At 44.8% G+C, this 19,035-nt stretch overlaps 1 protein-coding gene and 1 long non-coding RNA gene across 2 annotated transcripts in view; one reads left to right on the forward strand and one right to left on the reverse strand.

Annotated features, from left to right (window-relative positions):
• The window catches only part of LOC310708497, a 124,062-nt gene that overhangs the window by 62,284 nt on the left and 42,743 nt on the right, over positions 1 to 19,035 (forward strand). The gene's annotated exons all lie outside the window — the stretch shown is intronic.
• LOC310708482 (uncharacterized protein C1orf53) lies at positions 1,227 to 9,660 on the reverse strand. Its single transcript, XM_083506893.1, has 3 exons — positions 9,009 to 9,660; positions 4,442 to 4,543; positions 1,227 to 1,503 (listed from the first exon to the last, which is right to left on the reverse strand). Exons 1-3 carry the CDS (start codon positions 9,249 to 9,251, stop codon positions 1,432 to 1,434), a joined length of 417 nt encoding a protein of 138 aa, XP_083363019.1. The 5' UTR covers positions 9,252 to 9,660; the 3' UTR covers positions 1,227 to 1,431.

The raw sequence follows: 19,035 nt of genomic DNA on the forward strand, positions 1-19,035 counted from the left end.
CCTTAGTCTCAGTCCCCTCCTCTTAACACAGCAGGGAGAAGAATGAGAACAAAACCAGAATGACTCTGCCTATCATTGGCTCTGGCGCCCCCTGCTGTTGGCCTCCCCCCCCTGCTTCTGCCCTACGAGTCCTAATGGGCACCAGCTTCCACTGCTTACACATCCAAACAAGCCTGCAGTTGCTTTTTTTTTAAAAAAAATATATTTTATTCAGGATTTTCTTGTTTTACAGAAGTGTAGTGCCTCATATTTTTTTTCCCCATGTAACATTTTTACAAATCCGTTTCATTTGTTGAGGCATTAGGGGGAGAAGAAAAGAAAAAAGAAAAAAGAAAGGGGGGTGGAGAGGGGGAAGATGGATAGGGGTGGGGGTCGGGTGGCGGTGTTTCTATTATGTTTAATGTATGTAGAGTTTGGTGTCAGCGTTGTTTGTGTTGTTCACTTGTGTTCCTTTGGTGGTGAGAGAGGTTGGGGTTGGCTTAGCGTGTGATTGTTTGCTTGTGATTGGCTGTGGTGATCTTTGTTTTCGTGTGTGGGTGAGGTGGGTGTTTTGGATCAGGTTAGCCATATTGATTTGTATGCTGTTGGTGGATTATTGTCACTGCCCTGTTGGGCTGTGTATGTGATAAAGGGGAGCCATACCGGGGTGAAGGCGTCTTCTTCTGTTTGTCCCCGTGTCAGTTTCAGTTTATTAGTTAATTTTTCTAGTAGGGCTGTTTCCCATACTATTTGGTACCATTGGTCCATGCTTACTTCTGACAGGTCTCTCCAGTGTCTGGTTATGGTGTTTCTGGCTGCTGAGAGCAGGTGGGTTATGAGTTCTTTGTGGTGTAAATGGGCATTGTTGTCTTGGAAGATGTTTAGTAGGGCCAATTCTGGGGTGATGTCTATAAGCCTGCAGTTGCTTAAGAATATCTTGTTGAGCTTGCAGCCAAACAAACACACATCTGCAGAGCAAATATAGTTAGATCATTCAGGACAAAGAGGCTAATCCAATGATTGTGTTATGGATCAGTTTGGAGACTTTCTTTCAGCCTTGTGCTAGAAGAGAACCTGTCTTATAAAGTCGCCTTTAAATGTTTCTCAAAGAGTAGCTCAGCACCACCAAGCGAAACAAAGTTAGCCTGAGCGTGGCGGGTTTCTCCTCTCCAGCCTGATAACTCTGGAAGGCAAAGCAACCATCTCTTCCCAGCCAGCCACTCATAACACCAGAGAAAGGGAAAGCCTTGTCAATGGCTCAGCGCCACTGGAGCACACATGGGGTTTTTATTTTATTGCAATTGGAAAATATTCAGGATGCAGAACAGCAGAGGTCAAAGGAACGGCATTATGCAAAATATGGAAGCTGTAGGGGGCAGAGAAGAAGGAAGAAATGGGAGTGATGGCTGACTCCCCCTCCCCTTCATGGTATGATGCAAAAGGCTTCGATCGTCAAGCGTAGAAAAAGGAATTGAACCGCTTCTTTTTGGAAGGATCTTTAACATTCATTTGACCATATGGACACTGGAGAAAGAGAGAGAGAGATGGAATAAGTCATTCTTGATGAGGCCTCAACATTGCCCGTGCTTAAAGACAAAATTAATGATGTCCTATAAATCATTTGTGGCCTCGGGACTTGAAAAGAGAGCGAGCAAGAGGAGGAGGAGGAGGAATTGAGCCATGCACCCCCCTTTTCCTTGCCCTCTCCCCAAACAAATGGTCCTAATTATTGTCCAAGAAACCTCCTTGCTAGATATGTCCCTACTCATTATACGGTATCTGAGTCAACCGCTCCTCTCCCCACTCTGCATGCAATCCTGTATACTCACCAAAGTGGAAGAAAAGAGATCTCATTGAAGTCAAGAGATCTCACTTCCTGAAACCTCACATAAGATGGGGAGACGGGAATAGATTTCTCTAGTCACAAAACACAAAGTGAAAGCCAGAATCTTTTGTAGCCAGATCCGACTTGAAATTTGGCAATACATCCAACTGCGTTCAATGAGGCTTACTCCCAGGGAAGCGTGCACAGGACGGCAGCATTAAAACTCACAATTCAAGAGTGTTTTGGAGAGCAACGTGAAGAGGGTGACACAAGTCCTATACACTATAGATGCAGCGAGGTATTTAATCACTTTCAGATGACTAAATAAGACTGGAAGAAGGCTGCTTGTGAAGAGTCAGGGAGGCTGGAGGTGTTTACTTTCTTCTGAACAGTTAATAATAATAATAATAATAATAATAATATTGTTATACCTCACCCTTCTTCTTATGAGAGTCCAGGGTTGCTAACAATAAAATTACAGCACTAAAACAAAACTAAAACCGCAATACAAAATATCATATAAACAATCAGTGTTAAATTATGGTAGATGCACTGAACTGGTTTTTTTTTTGTCAATGAACTGTGCACTATAATTGCTCAGGCCAATGTTGGTTGCTTTGCAGTACTGATCTGTGGTTGGACAGGATGCCAGTTGCTTTTTATTTCTCTGCAACCCGCCAGGTGTAGAGTTGCAATGCTTAGAGGGTTCATCAGTCACATTAATTCACTGCAACCCTTTTCAGGGATTAAAAAGATGCTTCTGGTGAATTATGCAAGAGGCTAAATGGTGAAAGTTAAAATATTTTGTAGACAAGTTCTTAAACCTGGGGTGGGAAACCTGTGACTCTGCAGATGTTGGACCCCAACTTCTATCTAGCCAATTGTCAGGATTCAAGTTGGCCATCCCTGACTTAAACAAACCTCAGGTGGTCTGCATCATTTTATAACATAGATTTCTCCTTTCCTCACACAGAAGAGAATTCCTCTTCCACAATGGGGCCTATCACAACTCTTCCATGTATACTCTGCTAGAAGGCAGGCCTTTTTCTGCAGAAATATTGATTTATTAATATGTAAGCTTAACTGATTAATTATTAGCAGTAACCTATAGAACAGCCCATCTGCCATCTCTCAAATTATGGAAGGGGAAAATTTGGAATAAGATGGTGATGAATAAAATGGGAGGGAAGAAGTAACTCAGAAGACACATTTCAAAGGAATTGGACACTATTTATCCAATATTGGAACAGATATAGAACTGAGAAGCGAGCGCCAATGGACATTTTGACAATGTGCTAAAATTGATTAGTTGACATTGAAGCTGTAAGATGCGATTCCCCCCTCCTTTTCACTCAATATGGTCTTTTTCAATATGATTTTTTTTAATATGAAGAAAATAAATGTATATCAAATCATTTATTTTAAAATAAATAACTCATATGGAGGTAATTAAGATTTCCTTAACGAGATGACAGCCCAGTGTGGATAAATGAATGGATTTAAATGTTTTAATATTTTTAATGATGTATTTTATTGTTTGAACTCTGTTCAAGAGGACTTGCGTTGACTGCGCAGGCAACAAAAAAATAATTTATGAAAAACCGGTGAGCTGGGGATTGTGAAATTTGGGTGCAGGGAGAGTGGAGCCATTGACTTATGACATCCCATAAGCTACTCTGTTGTTACCCCTCCTTACCAGAACAACATTTCTGGGTAAGAGTCGGGAAGCAGCTCTTGACATTTGCTATAATGAAATTCACATGGAAAAGTTAAAGCAGTAATAAACAGTTTGAGAAGGACCGTTGGGATGATAAATGCACCCCTGAAAATGTTTTACATATCCCAGTGCTGAATGTTTTGCTTGGGGTGGGGCCTATTGATTTTAGTGGGCATTACACCCAAGTGGTGGGTTCAAGGTCATGGGGAGGGATTCAAACCAAATTATTATGATCTGTTACTGTCAAATGTGGAAGCAATAAACTTGCTAGTGTGTTAAGGAATTTTTTTAAAAGAATGGCTGAAATTGACGGTACTTAGTAAGGTATTCAAGGCAGTTGCTGGCACTTAAACTGATTAGATCTCCTATTTTATTTGTCTTCTGTAAAAAAACATTTTTTAACAGCGACTCAAAAACCAAGGTCATAAAGATCAGAGGCTATACAAAGAGCACGGCTACATCTTAAATCTACAGTATGCCCGATCGGTTCACCATAGCTATTTCTGTTCACCCAAGCACATCTCTCCAGAAGCATCTGTAGGAATTTGGAGGTCGTCTTCAAGGTTAGCTCTGTTTGCAAACCTAATCACTGGCTGCCTAGAACGTGTTCAGGTTTGTTTCTTGACACCAGCAGAAACAGATAAAACACGCTTCTTAGCCACACTGGAAGTTAATTCCACCAAATTAACTGAGTGAACATGTGCAGGATCATATATACAATGTGTACATTTTTTGAGGGGACAAAAACAACTGCAACTTCTTTCTGTCTCTGGAAATTCAACTGCCTTCCCCAGAGAGGCTTTCATATGTATCCTTTTAAGGGAACAGGTGTGTCATTTACCACTTAAATTCATTTTAAAACTGACTGATTTGTTGATGGAGAGCCTTCCTCATGCGAGGCAACAAGGCTTAATACTCACATGTCTGCAGGAAGTACCACAGCAGTGTCCTCTCTGCAAATGAGCCACTTTGGTGAACACTAGGTAGCCAGTGACTGGATCTATGTAGTTATGCTTCCCAGCCTATTTAAAACACACAGAGAGAACAGCAGACCTTACTTCTTGTTCCCGTGATTAAAGGCAAAGGATAAAGGGACCCATGACCATTAGGTCCAGTCGTGGCCGACTCTGGGGTTACGGCGCTCATCTCGCTTTATTGGCCGAGGGAGCCGGCGTACAGCTTCCGGGTCACGTGGCCAGCATGACTAAGCCACTTCTGGCAAACCAGAGCAGCGCACGGAAACGCCGTTTACCTTCCCGCTGGAGCGGTACCTATTTATCTACTTGCACTTTGACGTGCTTTTGAACTGCTAGGTTGGCAGGAGCAGGGACCGAGCAATGGGAGCTCACCCCGTCGTGGGGATTCGAACCGCCAACCTTCTGATCAGCAAGTCCCAAGTTTTGTGGTTTAACCCACAGCGCCACCCGCGTCCCTTATTCCTGTGATTACCACTTGACAAATGCACATGGAACACCCATTGTTATTGGAGTAGGGGTTGTGGGGGAAACCAAGCAAGCCAGGAGAACAATGGGATGCCGCCTTTAGTGCAGTCAAATGATTCTTTGTTTATTTATGACACACTTCACCCTATCCATTCTTCCAGCTTTATTCATTTTCTGAGTCTGCATGGCCAGCCCGACAGCCAACTTTTAGGGCGCTTGCAGACAGTCACCATTTTGCGGTGGGGTTCCAGTCACATACAGGCAAATTCAGGTTGTGCAATTATAGCTGAATGGGGAGGTCTTGTGTTAACAAACTTTCTTCTGCCAAAAGTTCAGACTTTTTGTGCTAAGGAGAGCAATGGTGAAACGCACTGGCATCTGTTCTCCCTGCAAACAAACCAGGATGAGTGCTCAATAGGTAGGTTGTCTGGAAGAGCCCTAAAAAACAATAGCAGGTACAGCTCATGGCATCGCTCCAGAGACTCCCAGTATACTCCAAGATAGTGATGGAGAGGAGGAGGGATGTGAGGAGCAGAAGAGACAAGGAAACGTTGCAGTGTGTGCGTGAGCGAGTTTGTGTAGAGCCAGGGCATTCCGCTTCACTTTTGGAAGATGGCTTCGCACATGTGTGTAAGACGGTTGGCAACATTCATCTGCCCTCTGCAAAATTTTGAAATCCCTTCGTTTCACTATGATTTGCATACAGCAATGTTTTAGTGTAAGATGGGATAATAAAAAGGAATCTCTCTTGGAGTAGCTAACTGTCTTGAACCAGCCCAGCACATTTGCCTGCTTTTCAAAGCATTTCAGATTGGTAAAAGGAAAGCCAGCTAATTTTTGTCCAAGTGGCTGGCGCCTTTCTAGCTTGGACACAGCATTGCCAATTGTAAATGGATGCGAAGGAATTTGTGCCTCGGAAGAGAGGTGTAAAGCAAAGTCACAGCCCTCTGGGCTCAGAGAATAGGAATGTTCTGCAGATGAGTTGTTTTCCAGTTGTGGGGAACTCTGTTGTACCCCAGTGAGAAGGTCTGTGGTGGTAGACAAACCTGCTGCAGTTTGTGCACCATTTTAATTTTATTTTTACTCTGCAATATGCAAACACAGGGAAGTGCTGGGTGTATTTCAGGCAGTGATGGTGAAGAATGAGCTCAGAATGTGAATTTCCCCAGCTCATGGTGCCTGCACATATTCCAAGGAGAGCATCCTTGCCCCAAAAGTATTCCTCTGTTCATAACTGAGACTACAGTCATTTGTTATGTAACCCAAATTTTGCACCCAAAGCTGAATGGTGTGACCTGCATAAATTATGCAGATCAAGTATATTTGTGCATGGTTGTTTATTTTGCATGATTTATTCTGCTCATTGTGAAGAGAGGTATGGAATGATTACATCCTTCTGGACCGTCTAGAGGGGTTGGGAGCTGGGGGCACTGTTATACAGTGGTTTCGCTCCTTTCTCCTGGGCCGTGTTCAGAAAGTGGTGGTGGGGGATGAGTGTTCAGACCCTTGGGCCCTCACCTGTGGGGTGCCTCAGGGTTCCGTCCTCTCCCCCATGCTTTTTAACATCTATATGAAGCCGCTGGGAGAGATCATCAGGGGGTTTGGACTGGGTGTCCATCAATATGCAGATGATACCCAGCTCTACCTTTCTTTCAAATCAGAACCAGTGAAGGCGGTGAAGGTCCTGTGTGAGTGCCTGGAGGCGGTTGGAGGATGGATGGCGGCTAATGGATTGAAGTTGAATCCTGACAAGACAGAAGTACTGTTTTTGGGGGACAGGGGGCGGGCTGGTGTGGAGGACTCCCTGGTCCTGAATAGGGTAACTGTGCCCCCGAAGGACCAGGTGCGTAGCCTGGGAGTCATTTTGGACTCACAGCTGTCCATGGAGGCGCAGGTCAGTTCTGTATCCAGGGCAGCTGTCTACCAACTCCACCTGGTACGCAGGCTGAGACCCTACCTGCCCGCTGACTGTCTGGCCAGAGTGGTGCATGCTCTAGTTATCTCCCGCTTGGACTACTGCAATGCGCTCTACGTGGGGCTACCTTTGAAGGTGTCTCGGAAACTACAGCTAATCCAGAATGCGGCAGCTAGACTGGTGACTGGGGGCGGCCGCCGAGACCACATAACACCGGTCTTGAAAGACCTACATTGGCTCCCAGTACGTTTCCGAGCACAATTCAAAGTGCTGGTGTTGACCTTTAAAGCCCTAAACGGCTTCGGCCCAGTATACCTGAAGGAGCGTCTCCACCCCCATCGTTCTGCCCGGCCACTGAGGTCCAGCGCCGAGGGCCTTCTGGCGGTTCCCTCATTGCGAGAAGCGAAGCTACAGGGAACCAGGCAGAGGGCCTTTTCGGTGGTGGCGCCCGCCCTCTGGAATGCCCTCCCATCGGATGTCAAGGTGATGGACAACTACCTGACATTCAGAAGACAGCTTAAGGCGGCCCTATTCAGGGAAGCTTTTAATGTATGATATTTTAGTGTTTTTTGGTTTCTGTGGAAGCCGCCCAGAGTGGCTGGGGAAACCCAGCCAGATGGGCGGGGTACAAATAATAAATTATTATTATTATTATTATTATTATTATTACAGGCTCACCCATCCATGGCCCTCCAAACCTTAGTCACATTTCTGGCTTCTGCAACTACACACATGCTAGCGTTATCTTCCGTCATAACCGTAAGTTCTAGAATCTTGTGTTAAAGAAATAAATAAAGCAGAGTTCCTTTTCAACAAGCCAAATTCTGCAACCATTACAAATCCCTGCCACCCACCACCCATCCCTGTTAAAAACATACAGGTTTCCTTGGTGAATCAGACCCAGGGCTAACCAGCCTAGCATTCTGTTTCAGCCAGGTGTCTCAGCACTTGCAAGCAGGGTGCAAAAAGCAAGAGGCCTGGTATACTGCCTCTCTCCATGCAGGTCCTATTTATCTATAATAGCTACGAACAACAGTGTTCGTGGGTGAAAATAAGAGGGCGTGTGCTTACAATTATGCAGATTATCAGATTATCAGATATGCAGATTACACAACATTGATGGCAGAAAGTGAGGAGGAATTTAAATGATGGTGAAAGAGGAGAGCGCAAAATATGGTTTGAAGATCAACATCAAAAAAACGAAGATCATGGCCACTGGTCCCATCACCTCCTGGCAAACAGAAGGGGAAGAAATGGAGGCAGTGAGAGATTTTACTTTCTTGGGCTCCATGATCACTGCAGATGGTGACAGCAGCCATGAAATTAAAAGACGCCTGCTTCTTGGGAGAAAAGCAATGACAAACCTAGACAGCATCTTAAAAAGCAGAGACATCACCTTGCCAACAAAGGTCCATAAAGTTAAAGCTATGGTTTTCCCAGTAGTGATGTACGGAAGTGAGAGCTGGACCATAAAGAAGGCTGATCACCGAAGAATTGATTCTTTTGAATTCTGGTGCTGGAGGAGACTCTTGAGAGTCCCATGGACTGCAAGAAGATCAAACCTATCCATTCTGAAGGAAATCAGCCCTGAGTGCTCACTGGAAGGACAGATCCTGAAGCTGAGGCTCCAATACTTTGGCCACCTCATGAGAAAGACTCCCTGGAAAAGACCCTGATGTTGGGAAAGATGGAGGGCACAAGGAGGAGGGGACGACAGAGGACGAGATGGTTGGATAGTGTTCTCAAAGCTACCAGCATGAGTTTGACTAAACTGCGGGAGGCAGTGGAAGACAGGAGTGCCTGGCATGCTCTGGTCCATGGGTCATGAAGAGTCGGGCACGACTAAACGACTAAACAACAAAAGTGCTTACAATTACAGTACTGGCCAAACAATAGCTAAAGTCACAAAACACGCAGCAAGAGCAAAGCGTGGCAATCTGGGCTTGCTAAACGGAAGCCCTTGCCAGTTCCGAAGCGTCCCTGGCGCAGAAAAAGACCACACCTTTGCTAATAGAAAAATACGACTCTCAAGTCCGACACTTGCCCCGGTTTGCAGAGCAGCAGCCGCAGCAAAAACCCGGAGCGCCAAGGCGGCTGCGCCAAGGCGAGGCAAAAGCGAAGCGGACTCACCGCGCATGCCTCCTCGTGGAGAGCCACCACCCTCTTCTCCGCTTCGGTTAACCCTTCCCTGCCCTCGCAGGTGCCCGCTTCCCCGGAGCGCTGGGCCGCGGAGCAGCCGCTGCCGTTGGGGAGACCTCCTTCCCCGTCCTCCTGGCCGTGGCTCAGCGGCCTCCTGCCCCGCTGCCCCGGGGGCTTGCAGGGGATCGCCCTGCTGCTGCTGGTGCAGCAGCGCGCAAGCGACGTGGCCGCCATGAGCGGGACGGATCCAGCCCCGGTTCTCCCCTTGGGCAGGAGCCGCGGCCACTTCCTTGCCTAAGAAGCCGCGTCGGGCTCCACCCACCACCTCTCTCTCTCTCTCTCTCTCTCTCTGGGTCGCTTTAGGAAACGCTCCTGGAGCCACCCAGGATCGGGACCCTTTCTTTTAACGCAGTGGTGCGGCAGGAGAGGGTGGCAAGTGTGGCGGGAAGATTCAAGGACAATCAAAGGAGCATTTAAACATACCGGTGTAGTGTAGTATAGCATGAAAACGTTTTTTTTATTTGCAGAATGTGGCTAGGTGGCTTTTCAATAAGAGAGCAAGGGCACTAAGTGATTGGGTTTGCACACATACTTACGGTACATACGTATGTAAGAGGCTCATTTGTAATTATATTTTGGGGGAGATTTTTAGGAAAACTGCTTTGTTTTACACCTTCTGGATGTCCCGTGAGCATATTATAAAGTAGTTGTGTTCTATGTTATAAATCCAGCCCTGCTAGTTGTTTATTTTTTGTTTCCAATGTACTTCTCATTAATAAATTGGTATGGGGCGAGCAAATTTTTATTCTAAAAGTGAGGCCCAGCAAAAAAATGTGTAAGAACCACTGCCTTTATGCTCATAGATTTGTAGGGTTGAAAGGGATTCCAAGGGTCATTTAGCCTAACCCTGAGATTCCTGTATTGCAGGTGGTTGGAGTAGATGGCCCTTGTGGTTAGGGCAGCCGTACGTCTGGGATTTCCAGGATTCATCCGTCGGAAATAGTGTCTGGGCGGAATTTCTGAAGAAATTCTGGAGAACCTGGGCGTATGGCAACCCATGTCGGAAGTGGGTGGTGGGTTTTTTGAGGGGCGGTTTGAATTTCCTTAAAAATAGCTGAACCACTTTGGCCCCCCAAAAACAATATGGGAACCCTACTTGTGGTATCTTCCATCTCTATGATTCTGTGTTGTTTTAAAATTTATACATTTGTAAGCTTTTACAAGCAGTATCCATACGAAATAATACCATCCATTATCAAATAATAAAAGTGCACTAGCTGGATTACATGTCTTGATAGGCTTGCAAAAAGAAGCAGTAGCTTTTTAACAAGCATATGAAACAGTACAATGAGGGTGCTTGCCTAATATGAATCAGCAGGGAGTAAATTCCCACCGTGACACACACATGCAGCACGAACAGAGCTGGAGGCACACCTTAAACACTCCCAACTGAAAAGCCAAAGTCCTCTGCTCCCACTTCGGATCTCTAGTGACATAAGATGTCCACAGAGCCCACAGCTTTGCTCCCTGCACCTGTCCATAGTCTGCCTCAAGCTGCAAGCTTTGCACGCAGGAACATTGTCCCTCCCTCTGGCCCAGAGGGAAGGACTGGGAGATCTGGATGAGTCATCTCCAGCCATCACCTAGCCTTCTTGTTCCCATGGCAACAGATCACAGGGCTATTAACACTCTTTTGTCAAGTCCAGGTATTGCCACATGGAGAACTATACTCAGAAAGCTAATAGGAAACCTCCCCACCCATATATATGTGCATATAGTTTACATACACACACATACAAACACATATATCATACATCCATACATACCTGCAATAAGCTGTGGAAACAGCGGAATGCCCTCTCCACAGTTGTAGCTTTCCTCAGATGCCAAAGACACACCTCTTTGCCCAGCCACTCTCTTAATGGCAATTCCTTTCAAGCCGATTTTAATATGGTATTTTTCCATTGTTGTAACCTGCCCTGGGACCACATGGTGAAGGACAGGTAACAAATCTTAACAACAGCAACACCACCACCACATAAATACATACACACACATTTGGAACTTACCTTTAAAACACATTCTTTCCCCTCAAAGAATTCTGGGCAGTATAGTTTTTATGCCTCACAGAGTTACACTTCCATTAATGAACTACAGTGCCCAGAATTCTATTGGGGGGGGGGGGAAATGTGCTTCAGAAGATACAGTGGTACCTTGGTTCTTGAACTTAATACGTTCTGGGAGTCCGTTCGACTCCCAAAACCATTCGAAAACCAAGGCGTGGCTTCCGATTGGCTGCAGGAGCTTCCTGCACTCAAGAGGAAACCGCAACAGACGATCAGCTTCTGAAAAACATTCGCAAACCGGAACACTTCCTTCCGGGTTTGCGGCATTCGGGAGCTGATTTATTTGGGAGCCAAGCCGTTTGAGTACCAAGGTACCATTGTATAGTGGGGACACAGCCTAAAGTCATCCACCCAGAGCAGTCGTGTCTATTGGCAACAGGTCTCCGTAGTCTCAGGATCTTTCCCAGCAGCTATTACCCCCTGATATTTAACTGAAGTTGCCCCCAGGGGGGAACTTGCATGCAACATATATTTTTCCAAAGAAAATAGGGACATCCTATTCCTTAATAAGCTTGCTACTTATACCTTGCCCATCTGACTGGGCTGCCACAGCAGCTCTAACCATACATAAAAACATAATAAACATTAAACATTTTAAAACTCCCCTACACAGATGTCTTCTAAAGGTTGTATAGTTTCGCTCTATAAGACGCACCAGACCATAAGACGCACCTAGTTTTTGGAGGAGGAAAACAAAAAAAAATATATTCTGAATCTCAGAAACCAGAACAGCAAGAGGGATCGCTGCGCAGTGAAAGCAGCAATCCCTCTTGCTGTTCTGGCTTCTGGGATAGCTGCGCAGCCTGCATTCGCTCCATAAGAAGCACACACATTTCCCCTTACTTTTTAGGAGGGAAAAAGTGAGTCTTATAGAGCAAAAAAAAAAAAAAAAAAAACAACGGTATTTCCTTGGCCCTGGGGGTCAGATAGCTCCACCCCCTCCAACATTTCTCCAATAAAATAGGAAAAAGGCATTCCGGCATCGATTCAGAAACTGAGATGACTTCTGTAAATCTGGGACTTTCCCTGAAAAATAGGGACACTTGGAGGGTTTGATATAGTCATGTCTTCCACCATTAAATTAAGAGAGTTTTTGTGTACTGGTCCAGTAAACACTTCCGCTGCGCCACCAGCAACAGCTCTCTTTGCAGAGTATTAATTAAGTCCAGTGCAGAGATTCTTGTTGCAGTACAAGCTTCAGAGTCTCAGCAGCAAAGAAATAAGGACACAGGGAAGCCTGTCTTTCCAAAGACAGGTTTATTGCAGAAAGATAACAGAAACACCTCCGGAGCTTTCAGACATTTTTGCTTCACGCCCCACAGGCAGAGAAAACAAACACTCTTTATATACTGAGCAACTTAACAACTTAACGAGCTTGACTACTTAAAGTTACATGACATTGCTAACTTGCCAGCGTCTTAGGTTTCACACCCTAACACCCCCTCTCGCTGGCAATACAAAAAACAAAATTACTTCAGACCCATTTCTTCACAAAAGTTTTCATGCCGCTGAAACCCAAGCGGTTTTGTAAAACCATCAGCTTGATTTTCATGACTGGGACAGTAATTTAATTTAACAATTCCTGCTTTTACCGTTTGACAAACATTTTGAAAGCGGATATCCAAATGTTTTGTACGACCTTTAAACTGCCCATTTTGTGCTAACTTAAGACACGGTTGATTATCACCCCATACAGTGATTGGAGTGATGGCCTTTTCATACATCTCTTGTGCCAAGCATTTGTAAAATTCTAGATCTCTACATAACTCAGATAAGGCACAGAACTCAGCTTCTGTTGACGACAAAGCAATTAGGTTCTGTTTCTTGGATCTCCACCCAATCAGAGAGTTACCAAATTTTATTACACAGCCAGACACTGATTTTCTATCCTTTAAGTTCGCCCAATCACTATCTGCCCAACAAGTAATCTGTGCTTGTCCTTCCGAAGACAATTCAAGGCAAAAATCTTTGGTGTATTGTAAATATCTTAACACTCTTTGAATTCCTTTCCATGCATTTACACTAGGTTTCGAAGCTTCTCTGCTGAGTAAGTTAACAGCATAAGCAATATCTGGTCTACTCCATTGCGAAAGATGAAGTAAGCTTCCCAGTGCTGACTGAAAGATTTCAGCACGCTTGAATTCAGCACTATCCTTGAACTCATTGTCTTTTACAAAACCCATTTCCATTGGTGTTTTAACACCTGCACACTCCGTCATGTTAAACTTTTTCAACATTTGCAATATCTTGCCTTTTTGATTCAGTAGAAAACTGCCATTTTTGGTCCTATCTATCTGAACACCAAGATAGACCTTCACATCACCAAGATTCTTAACTTTGAAGTGTTTATTTAACTCTTTGGCTAGTTTTTTTACTTGTTCTTGTGTCTTTGAAGTATAAATCAGGTCATCTACATAAACAAGCAAAGATTCTTGAGCATCTCCTGAACTTCTGAAATATAAGCAATTGTCAGCCTTGCTCCTGCTAAAACCAATGCCTACCAAAACGTCATTCAAACACTCATTCCAATTATGAGCAGATTGCTTGAGTCCATAAATAGATTTATGTAGTTTCCATACCTGATTTGATTTACCAACTTTCAATCCTGGCGGTAGCTCCATATAGAGCTCTTCAGCCAAGTCTGAATGAAGATAAGCTGTAGAGACATCAAATTGATTCACTTTGAACCCTTTCTGAGCAGCAACAGCTAATAGTGCCCGTAGGGTTTCACTCCTTGAAGTGGGTGCATAGACTTCGGAATAATGTAACCCCTTTCTTTGCGTAAAACCTCGAGCTACAAGCCTTGCTTTGTACTCTGGTTTCCCCATCGCTGTTGTCTTTATCCTGTACACCCACCTACAACTTACTGCCTTGGTACCTTCTGGCAGTTTGGTGATGGAAAACACACCCAGTTCTTTCATAGAATTCAACTCCTTTTGCATGGCCTCACGCCACCTACTGGCCTCCTCCTGGGGTAATTGCTCAACCTCCTCAAAACTTTCAGGTTCACAATTTGCCAAACCAGCCCAAACACTAATAGCTTGGTACCTTTCAGGAGGTTTACCTTTGTTGGTACGCTTAGAACGCCTTAACAGTTCCTGTGATGTTCCTTCAGTTTCCCCCTCTGACCCAGAATCACTAGTCGTCACCTGTTTGTCACTAGTAGTTGAAGAACTTTCTGATTCTGACTTTACACGTCTCTCTTGCTGTACAGGTGAACTTTTAGAGCTAGAGGATTCTGACTTTACAGACTTGGGTGAACTAGGCGATTTCTCACCCTCATCCTCAGACTTAAATTCCTCAGTCTGTTCTGGAACTAATACCTCCCCTGGGGCCTGAGTTTCATTGTTACTGTTCACCACATCAAATAGTATGTCAGGATTTCCATGAATCTTATTCCAACCATCCTGTTCACAAAATTCCGCACTTCTGCTGATTGTGATTTTCGTTTGATTGCCTTCTACATTCACAAATCTCCAACCTTTTGTGTTGTAGATGTGCACAACCTGTATGAGGAGCCTTATTTACACACTTAGCTTGCGCTTCACCTGTTGAACATCTACCTGCTGCTAACTGCTCTTCATCCAAAACAAAAAGCCCATCCTCACAGGGAATTTTAACTAGTTCCTTCCCCTGTTTTGAAATGGTGCACACATCATTTTCAAACTCAACCTTAAAACCACTTTTTACCAGGCATGACACACTCAAAAGTCCATTCTTCATTCCTGGAAGAACAAAAACAGGAAGGTTAGTTTGCAAACAGTTAACATAAATTGTGCCTTTAAGGTTCATTTCTCGTTTACTATTGTCTGCTATAGTCACGGTTTTTGCAACTGGCAATGTCTTGCAGTTCATCAAGCGGCCACTAGATGTCGCTGGAACTAAACTGTGACTTGCTCCACTGTCAATTATCCACTTCAAGGTTTGTTGGCTCCTTTTAGGACTCTGTTGTGCTGCCATTGCAGATAGCCCCTTATCAGCACCTGCTCCCCCTCTGGATCGTTGATTCTTGTAGTTCTCACGTCGTCTTTCCCTGTAGCTCCGAAAACTGGCCTTGGACTGTTGAAATTCCTGTTGCTTTTCTGGACACTTTGCTATCAAATGAAACCTGCTGCCACATCGAAAACATGACTTGCTGGCCATAGCAGACACTTGTGAGGCTTCCTTACAGCTCTGCCTGCTAGATTCCCCACGCTGGGAATTATCTGAACATCCAACCCTTGGGGTATTTGAATTATCAATACGTTTTCGATGATGTTGATATTCTTGCTCACACAATCTACCAGTCACATAATTCATATTCAGCTGGTCCTCTGGCAAAACTTGTAAAGTTAGTACTAAGTTTTCAAACCCTGCATGCAGGCTGCTAAGCAGAGTATAAACTTTAATATTTTCAGGAAAATTCACACCTAAAGATGACAGTTGGTTGAAATACTCAGTCATCTGTGACGTGTGTTCAACCACACTATCCCCTGGCTTCAGTTTCAACTCATACAAAGCACGTATAATGTTCACCTTCTCTCCGGGCGTGGCTCTGTGGTGAATTCGCCTAAGAGCTTCCCAAATTTCAAATGCAGACCTTAAATTTTCCACATGAGGTAATTGGGAATCGTCTATCGATACCATCAACATGCATCTAGCTTTAGTGTCCATTTTATCATGTTCCCTGTTCTGAGCATGTGCAGCAGCCTGTTGCTCTGCTGTGGCATCTGCTGCAACAGCCACAAAGGGCTTTCGCCTCTGGACATAGTCAGCCCACACTTCTTTGGCTTCCAACCAGACTTGAGCCCTCTTAGACCACTGCACGTAATTAGCAGAGTTCAACTTTGTAAAGGGAACCTGGAAATTTTCCGCTGCCATTCTTGGGGTCTGCTGCTACTCCCTCTGTGTGCCCTTTCTTCTCTTTCCCCTTGGGATTTGTTTTACTCACTTTTCAGACGCCTCCAGCCTCTCAGTTCCTTTAAGAGCTGGATTTACGACCAAGCCGGTCTTCTCTCATCCGAATGCTGCTTTCACTTTCTCTGCACACAATACAGCTGTAGAAACGTAGAAGGAGTCCATAACCTAAGAGAGTTTTTGTGTACTGGTCCAGTAAACACTTCCGCTGCGCCACCAGCAACAGCTCTCTTTGCAGAGTATTAATTAAGTCCAGTGCAGAGATTCTTGTTGCAGTACAAGCTTCAGAGTCTCAGCAGCAAAGAAATAAGGACACAGGGAAGCCTGTCTTTCCAAAGACAGGTTTATTGCAGAAAGATAACAGAAACACCTCCGGAGCTTTCAGACATTTTTGCTTCACGCCCCACAGGCAGAGAAAACAAACACTCTTTATATACTGAGCAACTTAACAACTTAACGAGCTTGACTACTTAAAGTTACATGACATTGCTAACTTGCCAGCGTCTTAGGTTTCACACCCTAACATAAATTGTAGCCCATTCCTCTTAATATGGGACATGGGGGCGCTGTGGTCTAAACCACAGAGCCTAGGGGTTGCACGACAGGGTGAGCTCCTGTTGCTCTGTCCCAGCTCCTGCCAACCTAGCAGTTCAAAAGCATGTCAAAGTGCATAGGTACTGCTCTGGTAGGAAGGTAAGTGGCGTTTCTGTGCACTGCTCTGGTTTCGCCAGAAGCGGCTTAGTCATGCTGGCCACATGACATGTTTTTGTTTGCTTGTTAAAAGCTGCTGCCTAGCTGTTTTTTCTGTAAAATGAAAATTGACAATGGGTGCGTAATGCCTGGGCTAGCCAGATAAGAGTTGCAATCATTTAGGGAAGTTTTTAATGTATGATGTTTTATTGTGTTTTTAATATTCTGTTGGGAGCTGCCCAGAGTGGCTGGGGAAACCCAGCCAGATGGGCAGGGTATAAATAAATTATTATTATTATTATTATTATTATTATTATTATTATTATTATTAGCTGGGGTTCCACTGTCTGCATAGCTTCTTGCCATTTTCTGTGCCTAGCAAAACCAGAATAAATTATGCAAAATAGTAATAATATAGAATAAATCAAGCAACGTAAGATAACATTAGCAAACTTCCCCGTTTTGTATTTGGGCTGCGTGCGCACATTTAAATCACTTCCTCCCCCCCAAAAAAAGAATCCTGGGAATTGTAGTTTACTCTTCACAGAGCTACTGTTCTCAGCACCCTTATCAAACTACAGTTCCCAATATTCTTTTGGAGGGGAACACTCTTTAAATACGCTGTAAACATATGGTGTATATATGTGGCCAAGGTAGGCTGATCACCAAAGTCAGCTTTTATTCCTGCAGAACTGAAGGAAGTGTCCGCACCTCCTTGGAAAGACAACCCACTCACATTCTGGCTTTAAAGCGTTCTTCATCATTGCTAATCTTGAAAATTCTGTCAGCTAAAAATAGGCAAGGGGAAGAAAATACCGTATATAATACCAAAGAGGTGAAGAAATGCATTAGACACTCCTGAAAGCAACCCCATAAAGAGGCTATTTTACTACAATAGTCACAGATTGAGAAGATGGGAAGCAGAGGTAAATACTATTGAAGTACAACTAGATTTGCACACAGGATGCATGCAGCTATGGGCAGAGCAGAGTGTCAGAAAAAGGGAAACGTACACCCAGGACTGGTTCTCCAAAAGGCAAAACGATCACATCAGAACAGATGGATTCCTGCTGGTGTTGTAACATGATCAACTGTAGTCAAGGAAAAAGAGATGTTATAATACAAGCACAGAGCCATTCTATCGCACCAGTATCCAATATAAAAACACATCTGTTCAGCTGTAAATTCTTAGTGAAAGAGGCTGGAGGGCTGGAAGAACGGATAATTCAAAGTTTAACTTCTCTTCCTGAGAATGTGTAAATCAACCCTTGATTTGTTTGGGGAAGCCATCATAGGGACTTCAGTTCCTCTTAAGGAACTAGGGTCATGGTGAAGAATCTCAGTTGTTTCTCTGCAGATCTAGGTCTTCGTTGCATGACTTGTGAACGTGCAGAAACTCCAGGGACGTGGTGGTTGCTCTGAATGGAGCTTCTCAGCTTGTGACGAACTGATGGGAGAGTTAAGAAGTTTCTCCAAAACTTAGACCCGTTCTGAAGATGCGTGGCTTCATTCTTACAAGGCCCAAGAGCATCACTGGGCTTGCCCATTCCTCTCCCTATGATTTAGTTTGTTCTCTGTGAGCAGTTGTGCAAACTCGCTCTAGAAATGGTGTTTTACATAGCAGTAAGGTTGGGGTTAATGGGACGCGGGTGGCACTGTGGTCTAAACCACTGAGCCTAGGGGTCGCCGATCAGAAGGTTGGTGCTTTGAATCCCCGCAACGGGGTGAGCTCCCATTGCTCGGTCCCAGCTCCTAGCAGTTCGAAAGTTCAGTTCAGTTTCACCAGAAGTGGCTTAGCCATGCTGGCCACATGACCCGGGAAAACTGCGGACAAACGTTTTCCTTGCCCAGTAAAGCAAGAGGAGCGCCACAACCCCAGAGTCGTCCGCAACTGGACTTAATGGTCAGGGGTCCCGCTACCTTTTTAAGGTTGGGTTTGCCCAATACATGTTGGCACCTGAGGTGTACCACAAAATGGGGTGCCTCCTGCCAGGGAAAAGGGGGTGAGTGAAGATCTACAATGTGAACAAAGCAGAGAGTCAAATCAAGCTTCCCCAGTGGTTGAAGTGGGAACCAGAGGCCACCGTGGAGGTGGAAGTGCTTGCTCTGAATCACGCGTACAACCCAAGAGACCACCGAGAGCAGCCCCAGCCATTTCCTCCCTAGGGGTGGAAAGAGACCACCAGCACCTCCTGTTTGTCAAGAGACTGCTTCAGGGGAGGAACTGGGTGGCTGCTGAAGAGGCGTCAGTTCTGGCCTCCAATGAGACCACAGCAGCAGCAGCGGGCAATGCAATGGATGTCAGA

Source organism: Podarcis liolepis (genome assembly GCF_965112155.1).
Source record: "Podarcis liolepis genome assembly, chromosome: 6".
NCBI classification, from domain to species: domain Eukaryota; kingdom Metazoa; phylum Chordata; class Lepidosauria; order Squamata; family Lacertidae; genus Podarcis; species Podarcis liolepis.

Bases quoted from the DNA above. Each gene is read 5' to 3' on its own strand.
- LOC310708482 (XM_083506893.1), bottom strand. From the start codon at position 9,251: ATGGCGGCCACGTCGCTTGCGCGCTGCTGCACCAGCAGCAGCAGGGCG. The intron at 4,544-9,008 runs GTGAGTCCGCTT...TGTTTTAAATAG, and splicing joins TCCACGAGGAGGCATGCGCG to GCTGGGAAGCATAACTACAT. The intron at 1,504-4,441 runs GTGAGTATTAAG...CTCTTTCTCCAG, and splicing joins GTGGTACTTCCTGCAGACAT to TGTCCATATGGTCAAATGAA.